At 43.3% G+C, this 17,034-nt stretch overlaps 1 protein-coding gene across 1 annotated transcript; it reads right to left on the bottom strand.

The window, feature by feature from the left end:
• Positions 1–8,785: 8,785 nt before the first annotated feature.
• Positions 8,786–17,034, bottom strand: LOC128147152 (glutathione S-transferase omega-1-like). Its single transcript, XM_052799487.1, has 6 exons — positions 16,892–17,034; positions 16,657–16,765; positions 14,701–14,923; positions 13,288–13,389; positions 11,012–11,118; positions 8,786–9,331 (listed from the first exon to the last, which is right to left on the bottom strand). Exons 1-6 carry the CDS (start codon positions 16,923–16,925, stop codon positions 9,178–9,180), a joined length of 729 nt encoding a protein of 242 aa, XP_052655447.1. The 5' UTR covers positions 16,926–17,034; the 3' UTR covers positions 8,786–9,177.

Raw genomic sequence — 17,034 nt, 5'->3', positions numbered from 1 at the left:
ATCAGTCTAGCAGCCTAGAATTTTGGCATACAATTATGGCTACACTGCAGTCTAGAAATGTACTTCCCACACCTGCAGACAATATTCCTAGAGGTGGACAAAAGCTCCTGAAGTAACAACCACCCTGCAGCTCAAACCTTAAATGTGTGCTTTATAGCTGCAGATTTAGCTAGCGCATGTAGACATGGCTACCTGTTTATGCTTGGTTGGTGTGTAAAGTCACTGTCCTGGGAAGTCCTTCACGACTTGAGCAAAGAGACAGATCATTCCAAGCTTGGCTAATGAGCACATGAACTTGAACTGAGAGTAAACCTCTTGGTCTTGTCCTCTCAGTCTCATCAATACGCAATTGCCTTTCACTTGTAACTGTATTTATAAAAAAAAAGGAGCTGCCTTTTCTTAACGATTGTACCCCACCAGCACAGCACAGCGTTCGTGCACTGAAAGCCCCGTGTCGTGGACCTGGAGATGGTGTGCATACCAGCCATTCCCTCCTGTGGCTGCATGGTTAGTTGCTCTATGTCATGTTCCAGGTCTCTCTCCCCTTCAAGATTCAACTTCTAAAATCAAAACTCACAGGAAAAACTTTACAAAAAGAGGCTGATTTTTATTTAGATTTGGAAAGCAGCACTCTATTCCAGCTAGAGGCATCTCTAATCTCAGTTTTTATTACCACTTTAAAATAATCCCTGAGAAGAGAGATGAGTTTGTGGTGTACTTTGACATTTTTTCAGCACACTGAGAATAAATAGCTGAATATGGGGAAGTTACACAAAGCAAATCAAGTCTGTCACATGCCAGAAAACCTCCAGCAGCTTTTGGCTTCTGATGCTGTCAAGCCTGTGTGGGAAGGTGACTGCAAGATTAAAACGACTAACACATAGCAGAGTGAGTATCTCCACTGCCCTAGTTTAGTAGATGATGAGACCTTAAAGACCTGGGCATTTTTGCTTTAAATACCATATGTTGTTTAAATGTTTTAGATGGCAGAAACTGACTCAATAATTATGGGGAGAGGTCTTAGGCATTTACAATTTCTCCTTGGGGGCAAGAATACAAGTAACATTTACCTCCTTCTCCCTGTTGTCCGATAAACCCCCTCTTTTGGTCATTAAAAGCTTCCCATAAAGCCTCCTTGTAACACTTATAACAAAGACTTTGCTGGTTTACATCTGTGTCTCTAAGCCATAAACTCAGAAGTCACAGTAACAGTCTATTATTCTGTGTTAGGGCCTCCAGTCTGGCCCCGTAAAGTTGCTATGACATTGGGCATTGACTGCTGCTTCATTTGAAAACTTCAAAATAGCATTTTAAATGCTGGAAATTTGGAAACAGATCAAATAAAAGAACACAAGAATGGCAGGTATAATGTTAACTGTGAAACTTTTCATTTTAATGAAGGTTTTCAAACACAGTTCAGAGTTCTTTCAGTTTCCCAAAATTCCCAAATCATCTGAGTTCACTGAAGTCCATCATTAACAACCCTCTCCAAACCCACTGAGGGGTACACACCTCTCAGATTAGTTCCTTCAGACTGGGGTTGTTTCAGCTGCTTGCTGTCTACTAGGAGCTCTCTCAGGTAGACTGTCCTGCCAACAAGCCCAAGTTGAGTCACATCAGCATTTAGATGGATGTACTAGCACAGATGTCTGTAGCATGTCTCTCCAGTGTGATGAGCTGCTGTACTTGCTACAGCCTGGTCCTCCTCTCTCTACACAAGTTTCCCCATGACATTTAAGATTGAAATCAAGTTACCCCCTGACTTTCAGGAAAACTCAGAAGGTCATGAAAAGCTTATAAATGCAATTCTAGTCTGCATTCCTGGTCCCCCATCACAGTGACAGACTTCACTGGACAGGTAATGCTTGCAAATGCAATAAGCAGCCTTTTCCACAAGCACAAAAAAAAGATCTCCTTTTATGCACTGCCTGGATATGTAACTGTTATATTGGGCAGTTCTTACGGATTTGACATGAAACACTCCTGTATCTCATACCCTTCATGGTAATCAGCTACATAATTCTGATGCATGGTTAATACTAAAGATCTGCAGATCTTAGAAAAATTGTTTATTTCAGACAGGAATGCATTTCTGTTTCCCAACTCTGCACAATGTTGTTTTGCTACTATGCAAATCAGGGTGATGTTTTTGTTGATACAAATTAGCACTTTTCAAGCATTAAGTCATCTAGGGAGGCAGGCAGGACAGAAAAGCCAAGATAATAATTCGCAGCTAATAATTTATCTAATGACTTTTTACCACTCATGGAATATCCACAAGCAAGGACAGAATCTCCTTTATTTCAAGTAGGCAGAAATGTCTGTGCTATAAAAAAGCAAGAGCAACCTCAGAGGATACGGTGACCTACAGGCATGCTAACATTAATTTGGTCAGGTACCACAAGCAGTCAAGCTGGGAGCACTGGTCTCAGAATGGGATACTGCTCAGGATTTGCCCACTTCTTAAGCAGGTTTCATCCTCTCTGCCTAACTCTGTTATGGTTCTTTGCTTGCAGGTCTGAAAGCTGACCCAGGTCTGTCCCCAGGTGCCACTGGCACAGTATCAGATACATGTCTTATATTTATCTGGATTGTGTCTGTTTGGAAAGAGGATTTATCAAGGTATTGGTTCAGTGGCTCCAACCAAACATTTGACCTGTTGTACACCTTCCAAGTAAAATTCCAGGCAGTCCTGCCTTTTTCTGAAATGATTGATTCATTATGGCAACGTAAACTAGGTTATTTTTAGCCAGGTTCCTATGCAGTCAGTGTGTGCATGCATGGAGAGGGCAGGGGGGAGGTGCAAAGAGGAGGGTCTATGCCTTCATCTCCTGCCAAGTAACTTTTGAATCAACCAACTTTGACCAAATTTGACAGATCTGTAGAGCACTCAGAAATACTCAGCTGCAACAAATCTGAGGCAAGCAGGCAGATGGATAGAGGACACAGACTCTCATAATCCTGAGAAGTGCACAAGAGATCTTTTAAAAGTCCCCAGTGCAGTAAAAGGCTGTTGGTAGTCATGCCTTCCTGAAGAAGGAAGCTATGAGGAAACAGGGTTGTGTTACTTCTGCTACTCTCAAAATGATGCGCACAACTTTGTAGCAGAGCCTTGAGAGAAGAGGAAGGAGGCAAACAGACAGATACTCCTATCATATCTATTGGACAAGTCTGGTCCCGAAACAGAAATCTGAACAAGCCCGTGCTGTGAATCAATTAATGTTACAGCATTCAAAAGAAACTTCACTTTCTAGTTATGTTACATTTAGGAGTGTCATCTTGGACTCCTCAGCTGCTAGAAGCAAAACCTTTGGCTGCAGAGGCTTGGGGGACTCTGTAGAGCAAAGCTGTTCAGCCATTGTTTGCAGAGGTGCTGCCTTTGAATAAAGGCACTGAGTTTTTAACTAATTATCAATCTGTCTAGCTAAAACCAGAGCTTATCCAAACTTTAGAGGAGAAGAAAAAAAAAAAAATCAGCAGCAATTTCTGTCTTGAAGGTAGGTATCTTTGCTTTATTCATCTGCTCTGAGGTTGAAGTGCAGGAGGTGCTGAGGTGAAATATATAAATACGGCCCTCACTGTTTAGGCATTTGAGTGCTTGTAAAATGTCTGACTGTGGCACTGTTTTAAAAATTGTGCACAAGAATGAAGATTAGAATGCCAGTGAAGTTCTTAAAAGTGTTTTAGGTGCTCTGCAGGAAAAGGAGTCAATTTTAGATGCAAAACAACCTTCAAATCCACCAAAAGACCCACAGCCATTAAGTCTCAACTTGGCAAAGCCTTAGTCGTGTAAGGAGCCAAGATTAAATTTCTGTCCGTATTGTGCTGCTTTCCAGAAGTGCCATAACACTTATAATGTCATTGGAAATCCAATTAGGCACCTTTCAGCAGAAAATCTAACATTCAGGATCCAACAGTGCAACACAGGCCCAGCGGGCAGAGCTAGGCAGCACTGGGATCAGTAAACCACATTGTTTGCAGCCTGACTCATCAGTCACTTCACCTCCCCAGGTGCATCAAGGGAGAAATTCGTTATATTGCTCTTAACCTTCAGTCTTGCTCTCTAGCCCTCTGCTGGGAATCAAACCGCACAGAGGGATTTCCCAAATCCACAGGGAGATAGTACTTAGCTTGCTAACATGTTCCAGGTCTCATCCCTGCCAGCTTGCCATCCCAACCAGGCAGGGCAGGGCAGCCCTGAATGGTTCTTGTGCCTCTAAGTACAAGTGATGCATAGCAGCTCTGCCTGGCCTCCATCGCAGAGGCATTCCCATGGGACAGAGGTGTTCTGTGCTGTCAGCACGATATTCCTGCCAGTTCAGTTCACCTTCAGGGTTATCGCATCACGTCAGTGTTATGAAGCTCCTATATGCAAAACTAGAGAAAAGCAAGGCTTGTCCACATGCAGGTTTCTGCCAATGGCCCCACACTGACTCCCTCCTGCCAGAGCCACACCTTGCATAGCTTTGGAGGTGAAAGGTTTGATCCAGAGCAGACATACACCAGCACAACACAGCCAAGCTACATAAAGCATATGAAGAGGAACTGAGAGGCACCAAGCCTGTGGGTTTGAAGGCATGGGTTATATCAGAGCTGTCTTCCCACAAGGAGAAACAGCTGATTAATCACCACATCTTAGCTAATACAAGTAAGAGGAGACAGACTCTGCTTCCAAGCCTAAACACGCACGGAAAAGAGCTGTGTGATGCACATACAGGGGAAAAAACCAACAACACTCCAACTTACGGTCTGGCCCAGAGTGCATTCTTGTTGAGAGCTCCCTTCTGAGGATGGTTTGAGTGACAGGGGGAAAGGCACAAAAGCATCCTTTGGGGAAATGGGAATGGATGCAGATAGCTGGGGGAAGGACAGTATTAAGCCATAATGTCTCACTTTGGTCCTCATTGATTCTTCAGGTGGTCTAAAGTTGACAGCTTTTTCCTCCTTTTCCCCCAACCCTTGTATGCCTTTGCTGTGCAGCCACATAGGTGACTCATGCAAATGGTTTGCAGCTTACAGGAAACACTGTGTGCTCCCTACTCAGCTTGTGGCCATTCAGTGCCACTTTTCTCGGCCCCATTTCCCCTGGAGAGATGGCTTTTTTCATCAGTTTTGCCATGAGTGGTGGTTCTAAGATGCAAAGCTGCAGCATATGCTGTAATTCTCACAGACTGCCTCCTGTGCATCAGAAGACAGCTGTGAAAGGCATAGAACAGGCTCAGTACATTGGTCCCTTAATATGAGCTGCGTTCTAACTTCCTCATGGACTCAGATAGTGTTACTGCACACTGCTAAACAGCTATCACACTCCACCCCAGACACAGCTGCATCTCACTGACAAGTTTTAAAATTCCTGTTTTAGCAAATCAAAGTTTTTTAGGAGGGAAAAATCCTAACAACATCACATGACATTAGTAATTTACTCAGATAAATCAGCAACTGCCATTCAGTTGGCTTTGGACCAGCAGTAGAAAGGACTGCTTCCATCTTATTGAAATTGGGGATGATTTAGTAAAATTGCATCTGATCTCATGACTATGAAGAGACTCCATTTGCATCAGCCATTCCCAAGTGAAATCAATGTCCAAGGAAGAGAGTGGTGAAATAATCAGGCTACCAGCAGAGAAAGGAGAGAGGATAAGAAACAGCCAGTTCTCAAACCTTGATAATGCAGGGGATCATTACAGATGCCATGACAGTGGAAAACTGGGCAGAGCAGGCCCAGGAGACATAACACTGTGCCAACAACACATGCCTAGAACATGCACTCGCACACAGCCAGGCACCTCGGATGAGCAGGACAGACAGCTGTTAAATGAAGTATGACAAGAAGCTGAGATTTCCTTTTCTCTTCCTTTTTAATTGATTTGAAAAAGCAACAAAGCTGCAGGCACCTGTATAGAATTCATACAGGTGTTTCAGGTGTCCCTAGTGTGTGACATTTGAGACTTCAAACCAGTATCTCCAGTTACTACCACTTCCAGCACAAGAACCACAGACCCTTCTAACACATCCCTGGACAGGCTATTCTCAACAATTTCCCCAAGCAAGGACCTTCTGTCATAGCCACAGTCCCATTCACCCAAGTTCCCACTCAACTTACCCAAAACTCAGCAAACCTTCCCAGATCTGACAGCCTCGGATCCCCAGCCCTCACTCCATCTTGGCTCCCTTCTACCTTGCTCTTAGCTTCAATATAAGGGATCCTAAAATGATTACGAAGAACAAGAGGCTGGACCACATCTTGCATTATGGTACCAACAACCATCTCAAGGATATCACTAAAGATATAGGGACATGCTACAAATGCAGTACATAACAAGGCCCGATGCCTTGCTAATCTGAAGTATCTATCCACCATGCTCCTAAACTCACTATTTTTACAAGACAGACTCCATTGTTTTTCACTTGACACTGAATTTTTTTTTTTTTAACCTGTGCTGAGAACAGTTATATTTGGTGGCACAACAACAGGGAACAACAACAAAAAAAGGTCAACATTGTTTTCGAAAGCAATAGCACCAACAACAACTTTCAAGGGCAAAATATGGAGTAGAAGGTGAGTAAATACAGTACTTGCTGTACAATCTGATCCACAGAGGATTTTAAGGAGAGCTCTGACCAAAGGGCAGAGCTGCTTATCTACTTGATCATTTCATTATTGACTTCTATCTTTTTCCTCTTTGACCAAAACTGAAGATGTGCGTTTTCTTTTCTGGGCCTCTTTAAACTAATACGATGTATCCTTCACACCCATCCACCATGAAAGGAGAGAGGCAGTCCATTCCACATAACTTCTTTCCTTTGAAGACTGGGCCAAAGTGTTGCATATTCATTACCACATTAAAAACACTGCCCGAGGCCTGCATTTCTTGGTGTGCTGTAATGAGTTCAGGACCCCAGCTGTCTGCCTGGCGATTTAGAACACTGATATTAAACAGTAAATTATAAGGCAGAATATTTAATTTTACTTTTTTTGCTGAAATAGCATATTTATAATGGTACACTCTACAGCCACTGAAGATGGGGAGAGCACATCTTTCTGTTCGGATAACAGAGCCTCTGGGTTATCATGGTCTGGCCCTAGCCAGTTGTTTTTGGATGCTAGTCTCTGCTCTTAACCCATTATTGGATCTCCTTAATGTCACATCTCCCACTAGCAACCAATAATACACTGGAGCAAACCGCAACATATTCCTAGCATGTTTATAGAAGCCAATGTAGAGCCTACTATACTAACAGCTTTAACAAGCCCTACACAAAGCAGAGGAGCTAATAAAACCAAAACGTTCTGCAGTTAATCCTTAGAAGTTTGCCACTGAGATCCCACCAACACCATTTTAGGGATGGTGGCTTCATCAAGCTTAAACCCTGCTTTCATTTAATGAAACAGCCTAGATCCACATTCTGACAACACACCTCACAGCTTTATGCTTCCTCTGGGTTCTCTAATGACGATCTACATGTACAGCATCAGATCTGGACTGGGAAATTTTTTAAAGAACATCAGCATTCTGGAAGGAACAGCAGAGTAATTAGTATTTCTCTAAGTAGTGCCAGATGTGTTTAAAAGCCACAAAGATAAACAGGAGGGAAAAAGCTGTATCATTTGAATTAAAGCTAGTAAGAGCATAAACAATCCCCTCCAATAGCTGCAAGCTGACAAACCAAAGTGCCCGCTAATTTTTTTTCTTCATCAAATGTCTTTCATATCTGCTTTCCTACACAAGCACGCAACTCCTCAGAGTTAGTGTGCTGGGGTAGAACATGTTAAAGGTAAAAAAAGATTAGTCCAGTTTTCCTCCAAAAAAGCTCCAAGACACTCAGTGCCTCAATTACCAGGAAAACCATGAACCGCTACCTTCAGCTATGCTACCTTACCTCACCTCACTTCAATGGGAGACAGATAGGAACAGTCTTGTATATCTAATGACAACCGCTTCAGTACCACGGGAACCACAGCCCTGTCCTTGAACATACTGCTTTGCCTTATTTCTTTCTGCATGCTTATTCCCTGGAATTATGGCTAGTTTGGGTTGTTAGTGGTCTGACAGAGAAAGACATGCACAGCTGAGCAAAATCAGAATGGGTCATAGCTCTTTTAATCCCCTATGTGGAGAGAAAAAAAGAAAAAAAGAGGAACTTTTGAATCAAATAATCTTGTCCCCATTCTGCTATATTAGCATATAAGATAGCTTCAAAAAGATGTCCAACTGCAAAGACCTGATCCTGCCATTTACCTGCTGGAACAGAACATATTCATTCCTTCACCAGCAGCAAGACACCACCAGTACATAATACTCTGGCTGAACTTGTACTTCAGTTCTCTGATTTCACCTACACCTTGACATGTATAGCAACACTTTGAGTTCTGAAGCAGAACAGAAAATAAATGTCGTTCTGCTCAGGATATGGTTTCTGTTAGCTTTACTCCCTACTCCAGCCTTTAGGATAATCGAGGTTAGGACCTAGAATAAACATGACCCTACTTCAGAAGGAAGAGAAAGATTATAACCACATACTCCCCTAGCATATCTAGCCCAAACTGGAAGCCATTACTAGATGGTCCCTGCAAACATGACTTCAACAGGGATAAGTGGGTAGGGTTGCAAGTTCAGTGGTTTGGCAGTAGTGCTGTCTAAAGAGGAGGACAGTTTGTACTAGGTAACCGCATCTTAACTTCAGAGACCACACTATCTGTTTTAGCCTTTACAGTGCCTCGCTCCTCTCTGCACAATCAGTCCAGTGACGAATAGCTGCCTGGAACGAAGAAGGAAAACCTGTGTTTAAAGACAACATTGTTTACTTTTTATTTTCAAGACATCAGTATTACAATTTTTAAACCAAGTAACAGGGTCAGTTCAGGGACTGCCCATGAGCAATGCCTGCAAAGAGGCCAGAGATAACAGAACATCACCTCTGAGCAAAGCCAACATTTTCCTTCATGTGATATACATGGCCAGCAATGACTTTCCATCTCCTGCCTGAAGCCAGCACATCCTCCTCCTGACAGGAAGGAGTGGAATTCACAGAAGATTTCTCAGCCTTTTCAGCACAGAATTATTCCCCATTATGAAATGTAACCACAGAAGAGCCCACACCAAATTACACTAGATCACCACAGCTCACGCTGAAAAGAAGCACTGACACTTCAGCAAGCACGTGCCTACTGGCACCTCAGAGCCCATAATCACATGCCTCAGGGCTGTTCTTCAAATAGAGCTGGAGGTAATCTTTGAATGTCTGAGGGTCAGTCATTGTAGCCTTGACAGCAGGGTCCTCCTTCATGGCCTCCATCCAGCGTTGGAGCTTTGGGGTGTGACTCAAAGAGCTACAGGAAAAGGAAAGAGACTGAGTAACGCAAATGGGAAACTTGGAGGGCATGAAGGAAGCAAAACAGCTTGAGCAGTTCTATTTTACTGCTTGTTTTGCTTTCTCCATCCCAGTATAATGTTCAGCCCAGAGAAGGTTATGGAAATATGTATCAGATCATAGAAGACACTGGCATTTGAAAAGTGAAAGAGTTCTTAGAGAGCTTGTGCACTCTGCAAAGCTGAGCAAAACCACAAACAAGCACTTATCGTGCAAGATATCAGCATGTTTTTGTTTATGTTATACCTGCTGCAAAAGACACAGCTCTTACTTATCATCTGTTCTGAGTTGAGGGCAGAGGCTTATGCACCACTGCCTCCCTCTGGAATGCTTTGTTAATGGTGATTCTTGAAGAAAATACTGCGTGCAAGGGTTGAGTCCTCCTCCACAATCCACAAACCTCTTCTCTCCTCTCTCGTGCATACCAAGACAAGCTGTGCAGTTTGTACTACCCTGCAACTCGGCAGCTCAAAACACAGATGTAGTCTATTGATGAAACTGAGGATTCGACTAACCGACTAAATCTACAAACCCACTCAGACACATTTGGAAAAAAAAAAAAACAAAAAAACCCACCATGTGGCAAATTGAAAGCTTAACAGTGTAGACTGTTATTTTCATTCTCTTCTGGCAGACTGACCCAAGTACTTTGCATTAATGTTTCCAACTCCCAAGTTTAGTAAATGCGTAACTTCTCCACGTAACTCCTAACCCTTACCCAGGAAGCATCTTTTCTTAACATATAATGGCTCAGATCCTCAGTCATTCAAATACTTTAATAACTCTAGACCTATGCTCCTATATTGCTTGTAATATTTCCCCTTCCAATCAAGGACCACACAGGAGACAAAGTAGATCAACAACCCATCAATAAAGCCCTCATTTTACAGTGCACGAAGCTTCAGTGCTACGGATTCCCTGCATCTTTCTTGTTCAAGAATGGTTCAGGCACCAGGGTGAGACTAACTATTCTATACTCATCTTCCACTTTTATCACCCACTTCCTCATACAAATTGACTCTTTAGTCCTGCTTTAAGCCAGCTATAAAATAGTTTTCCTTTGAAACCATTTCCCTACATATTAATGCAGTACCATGGTAACTGGAGCTGTTTAAGGATATAACAGACCAAGACATTCATTTACATATTAAAAAATGCTATTACAACAGTGACAGATCTATTAGCTACAGCAAGACAGGATACACTTTTCCGATCTCGAAACAAAATCACTCTCCTTTGTCAACCTAGGATTTCCAAAGAGGAACAGAAGACTGCATTTCAAGTCTGAGGTTTTGGACCAAGAAATTTGAACCTAGGCCTCCACATCTTCGTCCCCTTCGAATAAAGACCATTTTCATCTATGATATTAGTGATGGAGAAAAAGTCCTGTATTTTGACCACTTCTTCCAGTTCTGTCAAAATTATTTGGTAGGAAAACAGACCTGGTGAAAAAAAGCTTGTTTACAGAAGATCCCTGAACAACTCATCTCTCTTTTGAGAAGATGCTTCCCACAAACTGTAACACAATACAGACTTTCTTCAGCAGCCCCCAAGAGTGGCCCATTGCTGCAGGGTGTATGCAAAGAATATTTACACTGAGGCTGTTCAGTACACCTTAGAAGCTAGGCAAGGTACTCACTCCTTCAGCTGGAATGGTTCCAGACGTTCAAACCACGGCCAGATCATGTAGTCAAGCATGGAGATTGAGTCCCCCCCATAAAACACAGTGTTGCGTTTGGACAGAATCTGTGAGGGGTAAGAGATGACAACTGCTCTCAGAAGGAAAATTACAACAGAACACTACAGTAACAAAAAGCCCACTTCGTAATAGAATGCAGGCATACTGAAGGGATCAGAGAACAAATAACAGAGATACAGCACATTTCTCCTGTGCATGCAATACCTGGGGAGTCAGAGCTAGTCAGTGAAGCAGCTGTAGTAACAAGCTTAACTATTTCATACACTGTCAGTCCAGCTCTTCTCCAGAGGTTCAAAAACCGTCACAAGATATTAATCATTAGCGAGCTACAGCTTGTGCACAAACAAAGGAATTTAGCTCTCAGAATCTGTCAGTTCATGATTTCTTACTTGTCAAAAAGCATTAATGGCACAGACTAATCAAACATAACAATGCACATGCATTTCTTGAGCAATAAATCCACCTAAATTTAACATCCAGGTAAACTAGAACACCATTTTATCACGGACTCTTTTCCCATGGCCCTTGAGGCCAAGTGGTGTCAGGAAAGCATTTATAACATTACATCTAGAACTGGATTTGATTCCAGGTGCAAAGGGAACAGGAAGCAAGCATAACATCCACATCTACCAGAAAGAGATCCCTCCAGCTCAGCACAGAAAGCAAGGCCACAAAGAACGCATCAAGTTCTCCTGTTACATTTATGTTTCTGATACATTTTGAGTGCCATGGTCATCCAAGTTTAACATGCTTTAAGGAACCTCCAGAGCTTGGTCTCTTTCATAAGATTAGTCTCTCTGTTTTCAGGCACTTTGGCATTTTAAAGGTGGAACTTGAGAGACCTTACAAATTGTTGTCTTTTTGGACACGCAACACTATACGCCTATGGCATTTACTCCCTGTCCCCTAATCCCCATGACCTAGCAGAAATTTTAAAGCAGTCCTTCAGAAAGCATCAAGCTGTTTGAATTACCAGGTGTCTGGCAGAATATAACCCAGCAGCTGCACAGTTGCAGAGATGGGAACACAGCTCCCTCTGTCGAGTAGCAGCAAGCTAAATACAGAAGCGTTTCAAAACACTTCCCTTCTTGAATATCTCTTGCAATAGGCCGAGTGAAGTTTGCATGGCGGTTCCTTCCTCCCATCCTCAGCTGACCTTCAGCTGCTGCTGCAAAATCCTTCAGGGTGTAGTAAAATAGAGACACTGAAGGAGCAGCAAGTATTTCACAGCATTAATAAAGCAGGAAGAAGGTTAATTCTTCCTTAATGTTTAATAGACCTGTATATTAGGGAAGTGAAACATACATGGCTTTCCCCAAGAATTCATTTGTCATCTGCACTACTCCAGCATCAGCCTGATCAGACAGACAAGACTACTCTGAAAACAATTTTACTTTGGCAGCTCTAGGGGGCAGGGAAGCAGAATGCACAGAACTGTTAGGAGAATTAGGAAAGTACTAGAAAGCTATTGGCAGCTTTGCACCTGAAAAGAAACACTCTGGAGGAATGCTTCTTGATCCAGCCAGACAAGCATTGTGGTTTTAGCAACCACAACTAAAAGGAATGGGTTCATGATAAAGCCAAGTCTGACAGTTGTTCAGACTAGCCAAGAACCACTACTGACACTAAATCAGGGTTGTGAATTTGCTAATATAGCATCAAAGCCACCTGACACTTCCTGGAGCTCTGCTGAAGTTGCCTTACATCACTGTAGCACAACACAGCCCAGGGCTGGATTTCTGCAAGGGACAGATTACATTCTGCTTCCTCCCCCCCTCCAAAGATAGAATCTTTTCTGTTCAACACCTTATTTCATCACCAGTGTATCTGTACTGATTTCAGCAGAGCTACAGCACAGATGCTTTTCAGCAGCTCAGACTTCTCAGCCCTTGCTCTTAGAACATGCTGCAAGGGCTCCTTGCATTTAAAGCACAACAAAGGTATCCAAGACAACAGCAGTCAGCTAGAATTAAAAAAAAAAACTCCACAAGTCCACACAGCCTTCATCACACTCATGAAGCTTAGGTCAGCTACTTGAAATTTACTCTAATGGTGCTGTTGTGCATCCTAGACTGGGGGAAGTAAATTGAAAGATTGTTCATTGCTATAACTACCAACTGAATGAGAAGAGATCTAGCTCCAAAGGCCAAAGCATGAAAGAAAAAAGGGATCATAGAATGACTGGCAACTGGCTCATTATCATGAAATACTCCTACCTCTTCAAGTTTGCCAAACTTTCCAGCAATCTCTGCTTTCAGTGCCGAGGCGTCCTGTCCATCTTTGACTGCCACAAAATACTTGAAAACTATGGGTGTTATCTATACAAAGGAAAGGATAAAGTTTTTAATGTTCCTATTACAATAATACAAGTCACTCAGAGCTTAAGATGTTAAGATACTAGATGCAAGTTAGATCTTAAAGATTTAACTTTAAAGAGTTAAATGAAGTCCATTAGCAAAAATCTTTTATACTTCAGAAAATGTAAGCAAAGGCTTAAATGAAGAACAAATGCAAATACTAATGAATTTTAGTCTTGTAGTAAGAGGAGAACAATGAAGAGGAGCATGTTTCCCATTTGCACACACTACCAAAAAAGTAGCAATAAAAGTGGCAAGGTGCAGCGTAGTACTCTTTTCCCAGTTACATAGTTCTTAAATCGGAACGCACTTTAATTATCAACATTTAAGGTACTTTTAAGGAAGAGATATGCAGCGCAGAATATGCAGGCTTCTACAAACCTGTGCATTTTCTAATTTGGTAATTGCCAGAGAAATTAGCATACAGTACCAGGAAGTTGCCCAGTGGCCAAGCTTAACTAAATTAGATCCTTAAACCTTACAGACAAACATTTTTCTAAGATTTTGTCATTCATACAACCAACATTCAGTGCACATTTAGTTTCTTGCAACGTGCTTCCCTGTAACCCTCTTCCCATCATGCCTTTTCAGAAAGGCCTGTTGTAAGTATATCCTCCCTTTTATTCCCCTTCTTTGTCCACATCTATTTGCATCTTCTGTTGCTTCCTCTCCTCTGCTGCCTCATATCCAAGCTGACTTCTTTCACTTCCTAGACCCTTCAAAGCACATGCTTGTACAGAGAAGTTACTTCCAGTCAGCCACAGTGCCCACATCCAACCCCTACTGAGGGCCAAAACCAGTCTCCTTATACATGTCCCATGTCTATGGCCACCTGCCATCTCTTGTCCATGGTTGTAAGAGCTCTGAGTCAGGCACTCTTCACATTCCACATCCATATAATACTTCCTATAGAAAAACTGTTTAAGATACAGCAATTGTCACTGCTTAGGTCTCAAGCGTTCAGCGGGTTTGGTCTACTAACGTTTGCTCTACTGTAGGATACTCAAAATCCTGCCTCAGTCATATACACTTTCACTAGCTTGGCTGCCTTCCTGCATCCATCCCTGCACATAAACGCTGGGAGCAATTCAGATACACAGTGGTTTGTATGTGCTCACAGCAAGAGACCCCAAATAACCCCTCTGGTTATTTAAATGCTTTTCCCAGACACAACACCTGCCTTAAAGGATGAAAGCAACATTGGCAACAGAGCTGCGGGTTTTGGTCCTATGGTAAAATAAGAAACACAATCCCACCCTGATGATGCAGTACCTTTGAGAAGTGTTCCAAGAGCATCTTCTGAAAGGCTCGCTCATATGGGTCCGAAGGCATCAACTTCTTCCCTGGAAATGCTTCATCCAAATATTCGCAAGTGATTGGGGACTCATAGATCAGCTGGCCCTTGCTGTTCTCTAGAACAGGAACCAGCCCAAAGGGGTTCTTCTCAAAGAACCAGTCAGGTTTGTTCTTCAGATTGATGTTGATTACTTCATGGCTAAAAGAGCAAAAGAAACAAGACCCAAACAGGCTCAATTCTGCTACAGTCCACTCCATACCATGGTGAAATGCAGTCATTACACCTCAACAGCTACAGTACTTGAGAGGCTGAATCCTCAATTCCCCTGCTCTCCCCTGTCCTCCCTGAAGTACTTTGCAGGACTAACCATTTGACACATAGAAATACTGCCAGGGGGCACTTCCCTTTGCTGGAGAAAATCAGCACTGACTTACAGTGAGTTGTTTGTTAAACTAATAAAAGACACATGAAAAGTCTGCAAGCACACCACAGAGGCAGCCCTTACAGTCATGCCAAAACCAAAGGTCGAGCTCAGAATGCAGCACGCTAGGAGGTGACGTGAACATGCAGGTTCAGGGGCATTCTAAGAAAGAAGCACTTGATTGCAAATGAGCTATACTCCAATTAAGAAATGCAGCTGAACTTTAATCTGACCTTACATCAAAGAGCAAATCAAGAGAGCATCCTACCTACTTATCTTCACCAGTTACAGCCTCATGTAGAACAGATGTTTAGGGTAAAAGCAAATAGATATTGATAAAAAAAGGACACATGGGAAATATGTCTATGTTATGTTAACAAACCATGTGATATGCTGTGTTGTATGTGTGACCCCAGAAAATTCCTAGTAAGCCCAAAGATCTGCTAAACACAGCTGAACCTTCAAAATCACTGAAAGGTTACCAGAAGGCAACTACCACATTTAGGCAGCCATAAAACCCCTCTAAACCCACTATACTAAAACAAACCTCCCAGCTCCAAAATCAGTCCAAAGACACTAAATAAAGACAGAATTAAACTGACCTGGAAGTTTTAATGCACTTACTCTTTTGAAAAAAGACCCAAGAAAAAAACAAAACAAACCAACCTAACTCTCATCTTGCTATCAGAACTAAGTGGTAGGCATTCTCTATGCTAACATGAACTCCCAGCCCTGTGCTGGTTAACAAACTGCTGGCAGGCCTGGGACTTGGCGGGAATCAGAAAAAGGTGGAAAAACCTGTTACTGTGAAGCTGTAAACTGAGGGAAGCGTTAGTCCCCATTTAAAAACACTGAAATGACACAGCTGTCTTGAAAAAGAAACAAACACAAGTACTGAATTCCATTAACTTACTACCGCACAGGAATGAGAAAATGTTATAGGAACACAGTACCTTTCCTCTTTTAAAAAGGCCACTCACTCACTATTGTGTTTTGCTAAGCAGTAATATAACAGAAACACTGAATATTGTTATCTCCCAAAATTTTCACTGCAGCTTACATCAAAACCAAACAACAACGTACATTAAGGCTCTACTTACATTTACCCAGGACAAACTCAAATGCTATTATTGCAAACATTCCGGATGACAGGTGAGAAAAAAAAAAAATCAATCAGCTTGGGCTTTTTCCCTACGGATTTACTTTGGACCTTGACATAATTGATTTCATACACAGCCTACTTATTTCCCACTTCAGCAAACACCCCTCCCCCTGAAAAGCCTCAAGAAGTTCAAACTTCATAACAAAATCACCCACAGAAACCTCTTTTCATTCAGTTCTTTCAGGGACGTTTAATTAAGAGCCACTTAGGATGCCCAGGGAAGAAGGGAAGCTTGAACCGCCCCCTGCTCCGTGCGAGCCCCGACAGGCCGTCACGGCAGCAGGGGGACGGCGGAGCGGGGCGGACAGCCGCGCACCGCGCCACACCGGCCCGCCGGCAAGGGCTCACCTGATGCCCTTGGCGCGGAGGACGAGGCGCGTCCTCTGGGCGAAGGGGCAGAACCGCATGCTGTAGAGCCGGATCACCCCCTCGGGCACAGGCCCCGGGGCCGCGCTGCCTGAGGAGACAGAAGAGAACCGCTGCAGCCGTTACTCGCCTCACGCACAGCCCCGCTCGCCCTCCGCAGGCCGCCCAGCCCGGGCTGAGGCGACACGGCAGCCCGCCCGCCGGGGCCGGCGCTTACCCTTCCCCAGGCTGCGAGAGTGATCACCCGCCATCGCGACGCGTTGCGCTGTGCTCTGCTGCGCTGTGCCGGGCCGTGCCCCACCACGCCGCCGCCGGCCCCGCCCGCGGGGGGCGGCCGTGGGGAGGGCGGGAACCACCGCC

Source organism: Harpia harpyja, chromosome 10 (assembly GCF_026419915.1).
Source record: "Harpia harpyja isolate bHarHar1 chromosome 10, bHarHar1 primary haplotype, whole genome shotgun sequence".
In the NCBI taxonomy this organism is placed as follows: domain Eukaryota; kingdom Metazoa; phylum Chordata; class Aves; order Accipitriformes; family Accipitridae; genus Harpia; species Harpia harpyja.
This window is presented reverse-complemented; position numbering and strand designations above follow the sequence as displayed.

Excerpts from the sequence above, each read along its gene's own strand:
- LOC128147152 (XM_052799487.1), bottom strand. The coding sequence starts at position 16,925 with ATGGCGGGTGATCACTCTCGCAGCCTGGGGAAGG. Across the intron at positions 16,766-16,891 it reads CTCTCGCAGCCTGGGGAAGG|GCAGCGCGGCCCCGGGGCCT; the intron begins GTAAGCGCCGGC and ends CTGTCTCCTCAG. Across the intron at positions 13,390-14,700 it reads TCTTGGAACACTTCTCAAAG|ATAACACCCATAGTTTTCAA; the intron begins GTACTGCATCAT and ends TCCTTTGTATAG.